The sequence below is a fragment of the Hydra vulgaris genome, chromosome 02, assembly GCF_038396675.1.
Source record: "Hydra vulgaris chromosome 02, alternate assembly HydraT2T_AEP".
Taxonomy (NCBI): Eukaryota; Metazoa; Cnidaria; class Hydrozoa; order Anthoathecata; family Hydridae; genus Hydra; species Hydra vulgaris.
In genome coordinates, this window is record NC_088921.1 from 58024514 (window position 1) to 58041390 (window position 16877).

The 16877-nt window shown below is 26.5% G+C and overlaps 1 protein-coding gene across 2 annotated transcripts in view; it reads right to left on the bottom strand.

Annotated features, from left to right (window-relative positions):
• Window positions 1-16877, bottom strand: part of LOC100199117 (oxysterol-binding protein-related protein 11) — a 52427-nt gene that overhangs the window by 9388 nt on the left and 26162 nt on the right. For both annotated transcript variants that reach the window (XM_065791496.1, XM_065791497.1), the window contains exons 11-20: window positions 16498-16525; window positions 16311-16393; window positions 14668-14813; window positions 8688-8773; window positions 7117-7198; window positions 6065-6281; window positions 4408-4518; window positions 4257-4320; window positions 3933-4029; window positions 3485-3528 (exon numbers count right to left, since the gene is read on the bottom strand). In XM_065791496.1, the coding sequence (XP_065647568.1) occupies window positions 3485-3528; window positions 3933-4029; window positions 4257-4320; window positions 4408-4518; window positions 6065-6281; window positions 7117-7198; window positions 8688-8773; window positions 14668-14813; window positions 16311-16393; window positions 16498-16525 (958 nt within the window). The remainder of the gene's footprint in view (window positions 1-3484; window positions 3529-3932; window positions 4030-4256; window positions 4321-4407; window positions 4519-6064; window positions 6282-7116; window positions 7199-8687; window positions 8774-14667; window positions 14814-16310; window positions 16394-16497; window positions 16526-16877) is intronic.

Here is a 16877-nt window from a genome sequence, read left to right on the forward strand (position 1 = left end):
GACATCATCAATGAAGCTTTATACACAAACAAATCTTAATTTTTTATTATTATTTATTCTATTGTATATTGTTTATTATATTCTTGCAAATTATAATATGTGTGTGTGTGTGTGTGTGTTTATATATATGTGTGTGTTTATATAATATAATATATATATATATATAGAAAGGTTAATCAAACTGAATTTAACAACACTAACCGAAAGAAGAAAACGTGGTGATTTAATTTAATTCTATAAATTTTTCCATCATATTGAAGATAATTTTGTGAATCGTAATTATTGTCTGGACCAGCTGCTAATACAAGATGTAATCAGTTTAAACACAGTTTATACACTCAACAGGTCAAAAGTCAAATTCGAAAACATTTCTTCACAAACCGAATTGTAAAGACATGAATATTTTGCCATAGTCAATCATTGAAACATTAATGATGAACAATTTCAAGAGAAAAATAGATAATTTATTTAGTATTATGTCGACAACTAACTAAACTTCTAGAAACAACATAAATAACTATTATTTGTTGTCTATATTGTTAATTATAAAATTATAATTGTTAAAGGCTGTCACAGATTTAACATGGCATTAAGTCTCAACAGCAATAATTATTATGATTATTACTATATATATAAATATAATATAATATGTGTGTGTTAAAATACTTAAAACCTCAGTCAATGTAGCAGCACCTCCTACCGGCAGCAGGCTATAAGATAGTTGATGTATGTACTCACACCTATTTTAGTATGAAATCATCAGTGTGTGTCAAATGCAGCATTTGTAATATGTTTTTAAGGACACTATTTCCTAAAATATTTTGTGCACTTTAATTTTTCAGAAAAAGAAGAAAATACCAATTATGACACATATGACAGCACACATGTTTTTTTGCATTTTTACAACACATTTAATTTGAAAAACTCTATAAAAATAAAGAAGTAATGCTTAATCTTCTGATTTGACTAATAACTTATTCTGAAAACATATTGAAGTAAATGAATTCTAGTCTTCCTTGGTTTTACATGTGTTTGCTATTCTAGTCCACAATGCACTACTTCAATTTCCTACCATAGTTAGGATTACTTGCGTCTCTTTTGTATCTTTTCCAGTGTTCAGCAAATGGGTGGTGAAGAGCTTCTGTTGACTGCTCACTGTAAGGTCCAAGTGCAGTATGCTTCATTTCAACGAATTCTTTGATGTGAAAGAAGACTGCATGTACCTTGGGCATCACTGAAACATTTGACAAAGCCAGATATGAGGTTCGAAATGCATCAATTTTCACTGCATAGTGTGGATAAAGCTTTTTTCCAAAGCGGGCAGTCACAACATTCATTACATGGCATTTATTGCCAGCAAATTGACATCCATGATGGGATTATGGTTAAATGTTTAGGAGTCTTGGCTAATCATCAGCTTTGGGCCAAATGTCTCTTAAGGCCTTAAACAAGTGATTATGAGATATGAGATTATGAGGTATGAGATCAAAAACAAGCTTTTGGTCAGGAAGATCAGTCAAAGGCATATGACTGACATTCTTGTAAAACTTTGCCTTTTTTAAGTGCAATTCTGCAGATTCAAAGTCTCTAAAGCTCTTTCTGATAGAGCCAAAAGTCCTAAGCTGCCCAGCTATTGACAATCAGCAGTACACCATGTGCAGGGGTGAGTGCTGGAGTGTGCTTGTAAACCACAGACAATGTTTGCAACCTTTAAGTCACAAGAAATGAAGAAGTTTGTAGAGTTGGCTTGAATCAATGAAAGCAATTGTCTGATGTTTTTATATGTTTCTGACATGTCTTCTGCAACTGCAGCCAAAAGCTGTCGTTTAACTCCACTATCTTTGGCATGTGGTGCAGTGAGCGATCGGTTGCTTGAGAGAGAGTAACTGATACCACTTGTGTCAATTATTCCCAGACTGACTTTCAGGAATCCACCTCCACCATCTATTCCAAGCTTGACAATGTTGTCAGAGAATGATTGTCGAGACTGTTGAACTACATTCAAAAGCTTTTTCAGGTCATTGCAATGATCAACAGTTTTTGACTTTTGAGTGTTTGAAGCTTTTTCATTTGAAACATCAATGTCAGTTTGTGTGAAATGATCTGATAAATGTCTTCCAAAGGCATCAAACTTTCCATGAAAATTGCTTTCAATAACTTTTGTTCTGCTGACTTGATTGATTGTTGATGCAAGTTTTTTAACACCAGAATTTGACAAATTAGTATTCACCTGAGCAGTGACAAGATCTGTCACTATCATGATTGGAGCATTGTCAAAAAGTTTTTTGGCACTGGAAGATCCTAAAATACAGAACAATTAGTTGAATAGTGTAACAAAGCTTAATAAGATCTAAATTTCACTAAACCAATTTGACAATAAATTTTAAATGATGTGTGGTTCTATTATCTCTATAGTAAATTTTATATCTTATAAATTTAAAATGATATTAACAATTTACCTTTTGTGATGGGGAGAGGTCTTCCACTATGTTGTGCAACTCTGATTGTTCAATGTGGAGATGCATCTTTTGAAGAAATCACTGAAGATGTAATCTGTTCTGCCAATGTTTGGTCTTTTGTCACAAGGGTGGCAAGAGGACAGGCTGGCTAGAATCCTTATCCCTCAGTATCACTCTGCAATTCTCATGTATTCCCTTTGGGACTTGAGTATCAGAGAAATCAATTGGTTTATCAAGTAGAGAATGAAGTTTTTCAATAATGAATGCTGTCACACTTTTGAAAGCACAAGAAGCAGACAACGTTCCTGTTGTCTTTATGTGATCTTGCAGAATTTGGCATTTTTAAAAGATGTAAGTCTTTTTAAAATTCACCAAACTAAGTTTTTGAGCACTTTAATTTAAAGTAGCACTTTCCCAGAATTTTAGTGTGAGCACATTGTAGGGTTGTGCTGTTAGTATTTGAGTCAAATATGCTTATGGTTTTAGATAGATATAATAAGTGAATTCTTTTACATAATTTTCAACAGAAAAACATGCAAACTGGCATGTTTCCTAATATACTGTAAAATTATTGCCTATATTTTGTGACAATCAATTTGACGCAATGCTTTGCAATCTAATTAGGTGCTGTAATTAATTTAAAAGTCATCTTTTAGTTTTAATAATACTGTAAAAATGCAAAAATATTGTTCACTGTCATTTCAGTAAGATGTGCTAATAGAGTAAATTTCAATCGCAATTTTTTTTCTCGGACGTAACTTGTTGATTTCAGCTTTTACATTTTTTGGAATAAGGAATGTGTGTAAAAGCAGGATTTCGGGAAAAGCAGGTTGAAAAAATTCAACCTGCTTTTCCCGAAAAAACCCTCCAAAGGGTTTTTTCGGGAAAAGCAGGTTGAATTTTTTTCTAAATTTTGTAATGTTACATTATCTTTTACTTTTAAAATATATGTATATATACTAAAATGTCTCCATTATTTGAAAATTTTTCAGAAGGTAAAAAATATAAATATTAAAAGTACTCACTTCACTTCAAAGGTTATATAATTTTGTTTGTTTCCATAGAATGGCTAAAATAAAATTGATAAAATAAAATAAATAAAATTGATAGTATAAAATAAATAAAATTGTTTTTTAGTATCAAACATAACCATGCATAACTATGTATCTTTATCAAGTTTCAAGAACATAAGAACATAAGAAAACATAAGGCTAGTTTTTACAGTAAGTTTTAAAAACATAAGAAAGCATAACATATTTATGTTCTTTACCTACAATAAAACCTTTTATTGTAGGTTAAGAACATAAATATTTTATTATATTTGAAATTTTTTCAATATAGTATATATTTTTTCATTTTTATTGGAATTTTACAAATGTTCTATTTTTTCCTTCTTCTTCAGAATGTAAACCAAAACTTAAAAATTATATTAATTTAAACACTTCTAATATGTATATTACTTTTGCAACTTACTTTTGTATGAAACAAAATGGTTGCATTGTATCCAGTCTGAGGACAACGAATATATGTCCGCCCACCAAGCTCCATCCATGGTACTGTTAAAATTGACCTTGAAAACAAGTGTTATAAATTTTATTCATTTGTGTTTTTAAAAATTTGAAAGAAAAAAATATATCTAATAATATATAACAAAATAATGTCTTATATAATTTGAAAACACAAACAATCTAGTAGACTCCTTGACTGTTTTTCCTTTGGGCTCAGAAAGCCAAATATAATACAAACACACTTACATATTTTTATATATAAAAAATATTATCAAGTTAATTAACTTACCGACAAAAAGCATTTGGAAATGTTAACACATATTCTTCATCATGGAGAGGAAGGTTAATGACACCTTACCACAAAAATATCACTCATAATACATCTATATTGAAAATAGATAATTGCTTTTTCATAAATAATATTAATTGTAAATAAATACCTTCACCAACATTTACAACACCAACTGACATCCCATAAAACTTAGATTTTGTCCATATATGAGTGTTCATACTAATGGATTTACTTTTACATTCTGCATAAAATGCTGAAACTAAATACATAAAAATATTTATGAAATTAATCTTATTTTAACAAGTTATAAAAAAAAAATTCTGATATATAGGATTGGAAGTTCACAGGTGCGGTTTAAGAAATAAAATAAAAGTTCGAAATTATTGCTTTTTCACAACTTTGAGCATCTGCAGGGAAATGCCAAGTGGTCTAAAAAAAAAAATTCTTTCAGAACACGAAAATATAACTAATTTGCAACAATCTTGCATAATCAGAACTTTTATATCAGATTTTTGCAAATCTTGAATTAATGTTACTTTTTGACTATTTCAAACTACTGTGCAGTGATATGTCAATTTTGTATTGCAATTATTTATTCAAAAAGTAAAGGATGGGAAAAAAGAAATACCTCCGGTTTGGTCACTAAACTGCACTGAAATGAACAAAGCAGCGGAAAGAGTGCAAAAATATTTCACCAAAAGAAAAGACTTGCCTGTACTTTAGAACATGTATCACTGATCTAATAAATTTTAATCTAACTAAAAATTTTTTTCCAAAGTTTTCATCTTTACTTTTATCTGTACTTTGTAATTGTGGAACTCCAAAACTGTTAAAAAAATTTCAAATTTCATAGAGTAAATACTTACTATGTAAATATTAAAGGAGACCTGAAATCTATCAGTTTTTATGAGTCTCTACAGTCTCTAATTTTTATTTTAAAGGTTTTAGGACTCTCATGTACTTTTTTTACTTAACTTTAGAGCTCCTAAAAAACCTGAAAATATTTGGAAAAGAAAAAATATATAATAATAATTTTTTGAGACATCCCTTCTAAAAATATTTAGTTTACTAACACAGCTGCAATTAAACAAAAAACTTTTCCAAAACAGTGTTGTAATAATATTTCTATCAAAGTTACTTTTAACTGATAAAATAAACTTTTCAAACTTAGTAACTTACTATTATTACAACAACTGCTGTTGTTGCTATACAGACTCTAATGATATGTTTACTGGCTAATGGTAAAGAATCATTTTTTACAAAAATATAAACCCTATGATTTTTCTCTGTACGAATTAATATAAAAACACAGTTCAATATGAAAAAGCTTGAGTGTTTTAAATTTATCACAAAGATGACTTCAGATGACTATGCAATGTATCTTAAAATAAAGAAATACAGTATTCTAGCAACATTAACCTGGACTAAATTTAGCATAAGCAATTTTTGATTTACCTATGTTACTAGATTCAACATTAAATTTATAAACCATTGGTTTCAAACAATTATAGCCATCAGAACTCATAACAATATAAATTTTAAACTAAATTTTTAATTCTTGTTTTGAAGTACTTAAAGGTTAAATGATTTCAATTCAAAGATTATTATTAAATTTAAAACTTTTTGTAGAATTATATATTTATGTATAAATATATAATTCTTCAAAAAGTTTTAAATATATAATTCTTTTTTATTTACCTTAATTGTAATTTTATATACGAATGATTGCATAGATTTCCCCAGAAATCTTGGACATGCATAACATGCATGTATACATATAGTCTTTTCACATTATAAAAGCTTACTTGGTGGATGGTGTGAAACTTGTTCAGCTAAGAAATTGAGATAATGGTATTCTTGAGAATCTGTAACTGCTTGATTTTCTACTTTAGAAGCTTCTTTATTTAAACTTTTGTTGGCATCTTCATCATCAAGTAATGTTTGATGCGATGATGCAACTTTATATGAACAGTGGAAGTGCTCTTTTAGGATTGGATTATAAGGCTTTTTTGCCACAGAAGACTAAAATATAATTATTTTTCTTATCAGATAAAATTCATACAATACCTATTGCAACCTTTTTTGTAAAATAATAAAAAAAATTCTACATATATATATTATTCAATTATTGAAAAATGAAAGTATAGTGAGGTAAAAAAAAAATAAGTATACACACACACATTGAAGAATGGAACAAATGACAAATGGGCAAGATGGCTTTTTTAACAGCTCAGTGAAGAAAAAAAACTGGGAACTAAACTGTATAAACAGCTTGTATTTTAAAATACCAATTGGTTTTTGTTTTTTTAAATATTATTAGCATGAGTTTAAATGCATAAGTTTTATTTTTACACTTAAGAAAAGTGAAAAGATAAAAAAAAATTTATTTCTATTACATATTTTTGTACATACAGTTTGCAAGTAGATAGATTTGTAATAAAAATTAAAAAATGTAAAATTATTAAATAAGCCATCTGGTCACATGATTGGAAAAAGATGGTATTTGGTAAAAAATGTTACAACTTTACCTAAAGAATAGAAAAACATGTCGCAAAAATTATCTATAAAATAAAATTACTTTGAAAAAATTTTTAAATTTTATGTTAAAGAAAAATAGTTTTTATGCAATAAAATCTTAAATAACACTCTGTATATAAAATGGATTTATTTTACCCTGGTAATATTACTGATTCCACCCACCAAATGTTCACCATAAGGGTTTTGAACATAAATATTATTATTTTGAAACAGTGTCATTGTTGGTTTAATAGACATTCTATCATACATACACACATAAACATATATAATATAAACATAATATATACAAATATATATATTTATATATATGCAAATTTACCTGACGCCCAACATGGAAAGAAGTCAAATAGAAGTCAACAACAGCAAGCATTCTATCTTCTGGTGTTTGACCATCTGCTATGCTATTAGCAAAACAATTAAAACATTTCTGTTTTTTAAAAACTAACATTAAAATTATATATATACATATACACATGTCTGCTATATATATACATATATATATATATATATATATATATATATATATATATATATATATATATATATATATATATATATATATATATATATATATATGTATATATATATATATATATATATATATATATATATATATATATATATATATATATATATATATATATATATATATATATATATATATGTATATGTATATATATATTAGACCATTTCAAAATTGTATATAAAAAAAACAATTTTTGAACTTTATTTGGGCTACCCTTTGATTTGATGTGGTTTGTGGTCAGGAAAATTAGTTTAAAATTGCTAACTTAAATAATGTGTTTTAGGGACAGCTCAATTAACTTTACTTTTTAACAGGTCCCTATTATTTTGAAAAAAGAAGTTTTTTCAAAAGTATGTCATATTGGGTCTTAAAAGTAGCAAAATTATATAAAAATTCCAAAAAAATGATTTCATACTAAAATTTCATACTACAATTATTATTTTAGATTTAATTGCACAAAAACTATGGTTTTTTAACTAGAAATAAAAAAAGTACATTTTTACAAGTTTTTAATAAAAAAAAAAAAATTTTAAATTAATTTTTTATAAAACAATTATTATTTTTGAAATTTATATATTATTTACTTCTTTTGAGTACCAGGTTGACCTACTTTTAAGGAACTTTTTTTTTTAAATTTTAGGACCCCATTGAAAAGTAAACTTAATTGAGCTGTTACTAAATATTGGAACAATGCTTTGAAGCTTTAATTTACTTTTTTTCATCAATTAACAACATTTAAACATCTAGCCACTTAATTATTAAAAAATATTTTTTTTTGAACTGGTCTAATATATATATATATATATATATATATATATATATATATATATATATATATATATATATATATATATATATATATATATATATACATGCATCCATACATCCATACATATACATATACATATACATATATATATATATATATATATATATATATATATATATATATATATATATATATATATATATATATATATATATATATATATATATATATATATATATATATATCTGTTACTGTGGATTTAGATAAACACAAAATAATGTGTTTTATTTGATTTTTAAAATGTTAATTTTAATCCAGACAATTTTTCTGACAAAAAAAACAAACCATATTAATACAAAACTAACTCTTTTATGCTATAGTAAATGTCCTTTAAATATAGATACTGCCTGCCAAACATTAAACCCTCACCTAACATATACATCAGCTAAGAGTTTGAGTTATACAAAGAAAAAAAAAGTATGCAGAAATTTTAAAAGCATATTTCAAACTCTATGCAACAGCTGCTACGTAATATATATAGCAATTACGGAAAAAAATTTGCTTATATAAAAAAAAATACATAAAATTTACTTACTTAAGAAAGATGTCTGTATGATTAAAAAAATCAGCATACATTTCCAAAAGAGATCGCTTCTCCAGAACAAATGTTGGTAATACAACCTAATAGAATTTTTTTTTCAAAGACATTTATTCATATCATTAAAGCTCTAACCATTCATATAACCATTAAAGTTACAAAATCATAAAACATATCAATCATAAAAATTATAAATCATAAAATATCTAAAATGCTTTAATATCAACATAATTTTTTTAACATTTGGAAAAGTTCTTTTTTGAACACAACTTTGTTGTTACTTGTTACAATGTTTTTTTCTTTTGGTTCAATTCATATTGAACATTTACAATAGATTTATATTGATTTATATATTATAAACTTAACGAATATATTTTTTGAAATTCTTAAACCTAATTCTTACATTTTTTCATTTATTAGCATATATAAGAAATGTATCTACGCATTTAGAAATCAATTCATCGGAATTGATTTCTAAATGCGTAGATACATTTCTTTTTGTTTAATAAACATTCTTGGTTTGCATGTGTCATAATTTCAAATTTTTCTTGTAGGCATAGTATGCATTTTTTGGAAATATTGTTTTATGCAGGTGCTGTTTTAAGGATGGATTTAGTATAAAATCATCAATATTTTTATCTTTTAATTCTCATATATATTTTGACAGCATGTTGTCTTTTGAATACTTTTTATTTTTAAAGGATTGCTTATGATTGGCAAAACGCTTTTTCCATTAACCCTCTGTTATGCCAATATATTATTTATCAGGTACAATCTTAGAGGAAACAACACATTTAATTACCACATTTAATAACTCAAATAACTTTGCGTTTTTCATTTCAGTTACAGTGATAATTGTACCTTTGAGAGAAAAAATTATACTTATGCAAGAGCCGTAAATTCTCCCAAAAACCATTTTAGGGGAGTGCGGACGAGAGCAAGAGCTAAAGCTCTCACTTACTGCTGAGACCTGTATATATATATATATATATATATATATATATATATATATATATATATATATATATATATATATATATATATATATATATATATATATAGATCTATAGTTTGTTGTCTTTGGGAAGAACGGAAGGAAAAAAGTGATTCTTATGCCAACACATACGTCACTTTTAATTACTTTTGACTTTCGTCCAACATTTGCGTGTTGGACGAAAGTAAAAACTATTAATTTAATTACAAATAAATTGTTTTTTTTAAAAAAACCACAAAAACGCAAATTTAATTGACCAGAATGTTTTTAAAAACATTCTGAATGTTTTTAACAATATAAACAATGTTTTTATTTTTATTTTTTTTAATAAAATGTTTTTATTTTTATTTTTTTTACTGTAAATCATGCGCGGAGTGTTGCTACATCGACTATCTTATAGCCTGACTCGCAAGGGAGTGCTGCTACATCGACTGACAAATAGCCTGACCCGCAAGGGAGTGCTGCTACATCTACTATCTTTTAGCCTGACCCACAAGTGAGTGCTGCTACATCGACTGAGGGTTTGGTTGGGGCAGGCAGTCTATCAATTATTAAAAAAAAAAATTCTGGTCTTGCATTTTAATTTTTACTTTTTGTCAACAAAATATGGAAAAAACTTTCGGACAACATCTAAGGGTTCTATATATATATATATATATATATATATATATATATATATATATATATATATATATATATATATATATATATATATATATATATATATATATATATATCTACTATAGCATACTTATTTGAGCACTTGCTCACTTTTTTTGCTTATCTAAATCGATATGGGTTTTTCAGAAAAAGAAGAAAAAAACAAAGAATAATGAATGAAAAGATTCCTGCTCCATGCCAAACCCTCAATCAATGTAGCAGCACTCCACTGCGAGTCAGGCTATTTGTCAGTCAATGTATGTACTGAAGCCCCCGGCATCAGGCTATTTTAGTATGATGTCACCCTGCTCACCTAAATCAGCAGTATAAGATATATATATATATATACATACATGCACTACCGATCAAAAGTTTGGATAGATTGCTTTATTTTTTAACTCTACATTTTTTAAGCTCCTTCCATTCAAAATTAACAATAATTTGTTCCTTTAAAAAAAAATTAAATCCTTCCATTCAAATGTGTAACATTAATTTTATGCATTTATTGTGACATTTTGATTAAAAAAAGATTCACACAACTATTTGGTACATAGATTATATGGACATCATTACAATAATGAATACTTTGGGTATATTTTGCTATTATAATTGGGTATATTTTGCTGCAATAATTAGAGATATCTTGCTGTAATATTAACTTAACTTTTTTTTCACTGTTGTGTTTTACAGTATTTTTATACAAAAAAATAATCAAAACAATGTTTATACAGAAAAGTAATCAAAACAAGGAAGGTTATTCAATGCTTAATATTTAATTAACTAAATACAGTCATTTTCCAAGGACTTAAATACGAGCATCTGATTTAACTGAAAAACAATAACTTCGCAATTACAACTTGAAAAGATGTGTGGCTGCCAAAAAACCATTACTATGCAAACTAAATAAAATTAAGATTGAGATGGGCATATTTCATCTATGCCTAATTTATTTTTGGACATCTATATATATATATATATATATATATATATATATATATATATATATATATATATATATATATATATATATATATATATATATATATATATATATATATATATATATATAGATAAATTGGATAATTCATTGACTGAATCAAAGTTCGAAATTTTCAAACCTTGATTCCTCTGTGAACAAGACCATTATTGGAATAAACTGTTGACATGTTTGTCAGCTATTTGGAGAACCCATGATAAAACAATGCATGATTCTAACAGTTAAGCATGGTGGAGAGTCAGTCATGGTATGTGGAGGCTTTTCTGGAAACAAAGTTGATGACCTTGTACGAATTAAGGAAATTATGGATAAAAAAAAAAAACATCATTCTCAAAAAACATACATTTCCGTGTGGAAAAAGAATTGTGGGTGATGGATTTGTTTTTTAACAAGATAACATAAGCACACTTCTAAATTCTGCCAAAACTATATCGCAGCCAAAGAAAAGCAAAAAGAACTAAAATATATGGGCCTCCTCAATCATCTGATTTAAACCCAATTGAGTAGCTGTGGGATGAGTTAGATAGAAATGTAGAAAAATGCAACCAACCAATCAAAAACACCTTATGGTGTTCATACAACCATACTGTAACGAAATATCAACTGAATCATTGCAGAAATTGATTGTAAGGATGCGCAGAGTATATGCTGCTGTTATAAAACGAAAGGAAGATACTTTGAAGAATCAAAAATTAAAAAAAAAAAACTTTTACAATGTCATTTTATTTTAAGACATTTTATAATGTCATTTTATTTTGCAGAAAAATTATTTTGTTGTAAACATAAGTAATTAAAAATTATTGAAAAATCAGTTTAAAAAAAATATACAATGCATGATATTCAAAATTATCTTTTATTTTGCTAAAAGTATTTATAGACTATTTTATATTATGTTCAAAGACTATTTTATTGTAAACTAACACAATGAGAAAAATCTTTCTTTTGTGCATATTATTAAACTTAACAAGTGAACCCAAACTTTTGCAAAAACGAAAAAACAAACATGTTTTTTAAGTTCCGAAAAAAATTATTTAAAAAAACCCCACGCAACAAACGTATTATTCAATTTTCTAATTAAATAGATAAAATAAAAACAGAATAAAAGAACGTTTTATTTAAATTCTCAACAAATTAATTTAAAAGCAATAGCAAAATTAAATAATACAAAATGAAAAAAAAAAAAAAAATTTTTTTTAATTCCTAATAAAATAACTAAATAATTAAAAGCAGCAAAACTTTGGTTGCTGTTTCAAATTTTTAAGCAAACATTGAGGTTTGAAAGAAAAGTCAATTTTATGCTAAAGATTTGCAGGTTTGTGAATCTGTCAAAGAATGCTACAAACGTTTGTGCCAAACTAAAACCGTTTTAGGTTGGCCATTTTTTGCTAACCTTATTTTTCCTAATTCGGATGGCTGTGAGTGTATATATATATATATACACACACACACACATATATATATACACACACACACCTCCTTTTGCCTCTATAATTATAAGAACCTATTTTGACATACTTTTGATGCATTTTTCAGCCTTTTCCTTCAATTCTTTATTATGGTTCCAATGGTGAATAATTCTTTCTATTAAATACTCTTTATTTGTAATATTTTCTTTAAATATTTGCTTCTTTAGGAGCCCCTTAACATTTTCTATAGGATTTAGGTCAGGAGAGTTTTCTGGTCAATAAAGTAATGGAATATTTGTTCTGATAGATGTTTTTAACTGATTTAGCCGTGTGACTTGGTGCCCCGTCATGCATGAAGGTTTTTTTTTCACCTAAACTAAACCATTCTGTCAATTGTGGCAACAATCTTTTTTCCAGGACTTTTTTGTATTGTAACTGACTTGTTATTCCCTCTACAATATAGAGCCTTCCCATTCCTCTTTCACATATCATTGACCAGATTATCACAGAGGTGGGGTGTTTAGCAGTTTGAATGATGCAGTCCAATAAGTATCTTTCCTCTTTTTTTTTTTTTACATATTGAGCCTTCTTTGTTAAAACTTGGAAAGTACTCTCGTCGCTAAAGCATACCATAAAATATTATACAAGGATTGTTAAGTGAATATTTAGAGTTTGGTGTAAGAAAGTGGATATTTTAAATACATCTAAATTAATTTTACCAATTTCCAATCATCTTCTGTTAAATTCCTATACATTTTTGCCCACTCCAGCCTTTTTTGCATCATTTTTGTTGTCAGTTTAGATTTCTTAGCTGGATGTCGTGAAATGTAACCAAGATTGTGTAGGCAACGGTGGACCGTTCTCTTTGACATTTTGACTCCAGATTGGTCCAGCTTATTAGTTATTTCATTGTTGTGGTGTCTTTTTGATAGTAAAACTTAAAAGCCTTCACTTTGGACTGAAAAACTTGGATGGTTTATTTCAAAACATACCTTTGACTAGGGTAAGTGAAAAAATAGCTGCAGCATCATTCTTGAAACCCAACTTATACTATTCCTGCTTAACATTCTTTGCACCTGGCTATTCTCATAAATTTAAACCAACCAGTGCTGTGATCAATGTGGCTGTTACAAAACAATGCTGTAGTCAAATGATATTGATCATAGCACTGTTTTTTATAATAAAGAAACCAATTTTTTTCTAGATAGTAGTTTGTAGTTTTTCTAGATAGTACATAGTAGTTTGTAATTTTTTTCTAGATAGTAGACAGTAGTTTGTAGTTTTAAATTTGTGCCATGATTAAAAATATTCCCAAATAATTTATAAACAAATTATACAAAAATTAAATTTGCAAAGTTATCAAGATGCTTTAAATATTGAAATACATTATTTGATCGGAAAAACTTTTTTTGATCGCAGCACTCAGGAAATTATATTGGGTAAATAAAAATTACAGGAAAAAAATTTTTTTAAAGAGAAAAAATGTTGTTGTTTTTTTTTTCAAGGAAGATTTAGCAACAGTAAGAAGTCTAAATTATTATGTAAAAAATTTACAATTGCAAATTTTAGTACTATATATTAGAATTAAAAACAATTAGGTTTTAAAATAAAATGAGCTCCAAAACTACCCCTCTCCCCAAACGTATCCTAGTTTTTGATACTATTTTATCAAATTTAAAAACTTTTTTGAAGCATTAGGCTTTCAGTTGATGTATGCACTGAAGCTCCTAGCCTATCCCTATTTAAATGAAACATCATCAGATATGCTTCTTGCACATCTCATATTTGCATGAAATGTCATTCAAGATTTTTCATCTATACCTACATTGTGTGTTTCAAAATGTACAGAACTGTACTAGTACTATGCAAATCTAAATATATTTTTATACATTTTACAAATATAATATATTTACAACATACCCTTGTTAAATCCATTCCCAGTTTAAGTTGTGACAATAAATTTAATATGATACTTTTATTGGAGTCCATATCCTCAACATTACAGTTTGTAAGATCAATCTCATCCTCAGTCTCCTCATCCATATATTGGTCAATACTCTTGAAATCTGTAAAATTAAAAATCCTTCCAAATATACAAATATTAATTTATACAATATAATATCAAAATATAATTGTTGGAGTTTTTTATTTGAAATATTTACAATTTAATTTATCTGGTATTTCTTCTATTAAAGAAATATTATTCTATTAAAAACTTTAAAAAAAAAACTTTTAAAGATTCTAAAATAAAAAAAATTCTTTGCAGAGAAAAAAGTTAAAAAAACAAGGTAAAACTAAAAAAGTAATGGAGTTCAACTCTTTTTTAGTTTCAATAAGCAAACTATCCACTACCACTTTTTCATCAGATAATAAAGCAGCCCCTCCTTATATTAGAGTCTCTCTATTAACTTTTATGAAATACAAATGTGATACATGCTGATAAATACCCCAATACAAATATATATAAAATATAAAACCCTAATAATAATAATATACAATACCCCAATACAATTACAATATACATATACAATATACCAATAAAAATATACAATATTCCAATACAAATACCCCACCCCAATACATGCTGATAAATACTCCCATCCCCCTTTTTTAATTGTGACTTTTTTTAGACAGTTTACTTGGCAAGTAATTTATCTTTTAGAGGTACACTAACTAGTACACTAAAAATATAAAAACAATAAATTTTAAAAAAGAAAAATGTCTTTTAACTGCTATTTGCTGTTTTTTATATAGTTGAAAATAAAAATTATAACACACTGTGTATTTTCAATTGTTAAAATTAAACCATGGTAATTTCCATCCAAAACAAAAATCATTGAAAATTGAATTATTCACTTGCATATTTTTTGGAATTCAGAATAATATGTGAGTTATAAAAAAGTTTTTATAAAAAATAATATAAATTATATAAAAAACAACATAATATAAACTATATTATAATGAGTTATTAAAAAAATTTAAGGTGCAAACCATATAAAATAAAATGCCAGGATCCTTAAAAGATTTAAGGCATGGTCCTATTTTTATTTTTTCAAAGAACTACAGAACTACTTAACGCAAATCTGAAAGTTGACACAAACTGCTATTGATGGATTTGGATTGATGGAGTCAGATTTCACAACATTGTTAACAATTAAACTTAACAATCAGCATCTTGTAGTCCGGGATACCAAATCCACTAACCTATAACCCCCAAGCTTTATCCCCATGCTTAGGGATACCAAAATACTCAAATCATTTCTCATGTCATTAAATGCTTGAAATTGAAAAATAAGCTTTTTTTTAAATAGAACTTCAAAAAAAAACTTAAATTTAAAAAAAATAGTAATAATAATGATGCACTTCATTATAATAACACCATTAATGAAGATACTGAGAAAAGTTCTAATTGAAAACACTAAACTAAAACCAAACAAAACTCAAACACACTCTGAAATAAATTCCACACAGAAAAAATTGCTACAATTATGATGTTTCAAAAACTATAAATTAAAATCTATTTAAAATGAATAAATAAACACAAGTAGTAAAAGAATATTTACCATTACACACAACTGTTGAATCAGTATTAAACTCACAACTATCAGTGCTAGTTAGTGATACGCTTCTTTCAAGCTGAGTATTCCTAAAAAAAATTAAACCTGTACTTTAGCTATGTTGAGTATTTTAAATCTGTTTAAGCATTAATTTAAAACATACTGTCAAAGCAATCAATAAAAGATTACATACTGTGGTTCAATCCATTTAATTGTTGTGCCTAAAAATCAAATAAAAAAAGATATTATTACTGAGAGTAATCAATAACATATATATGACAATAAATTATTATACAAAAAAATTCATATTGGAAGCTCTTTTTTGTATGCAGAACTTACTGTATAAATATATCAAACTGTTAATAACAAAATTTAATCTAAATAATTTTTTTTTTAAACTTTTATTTGAAATGTGTTTTACAACAAAAATTAAATTTGTCTCTAATGAAAAGAAACTTAGAATTAAAAAAATAAACAACAAATCCAGTAAGCACAAAACGTGTTTTTGAGGCCTAACTGTAATAAAACGTATTAATATTTGATGTCTTGTGCTTACTAGACTTAAGATTTTGA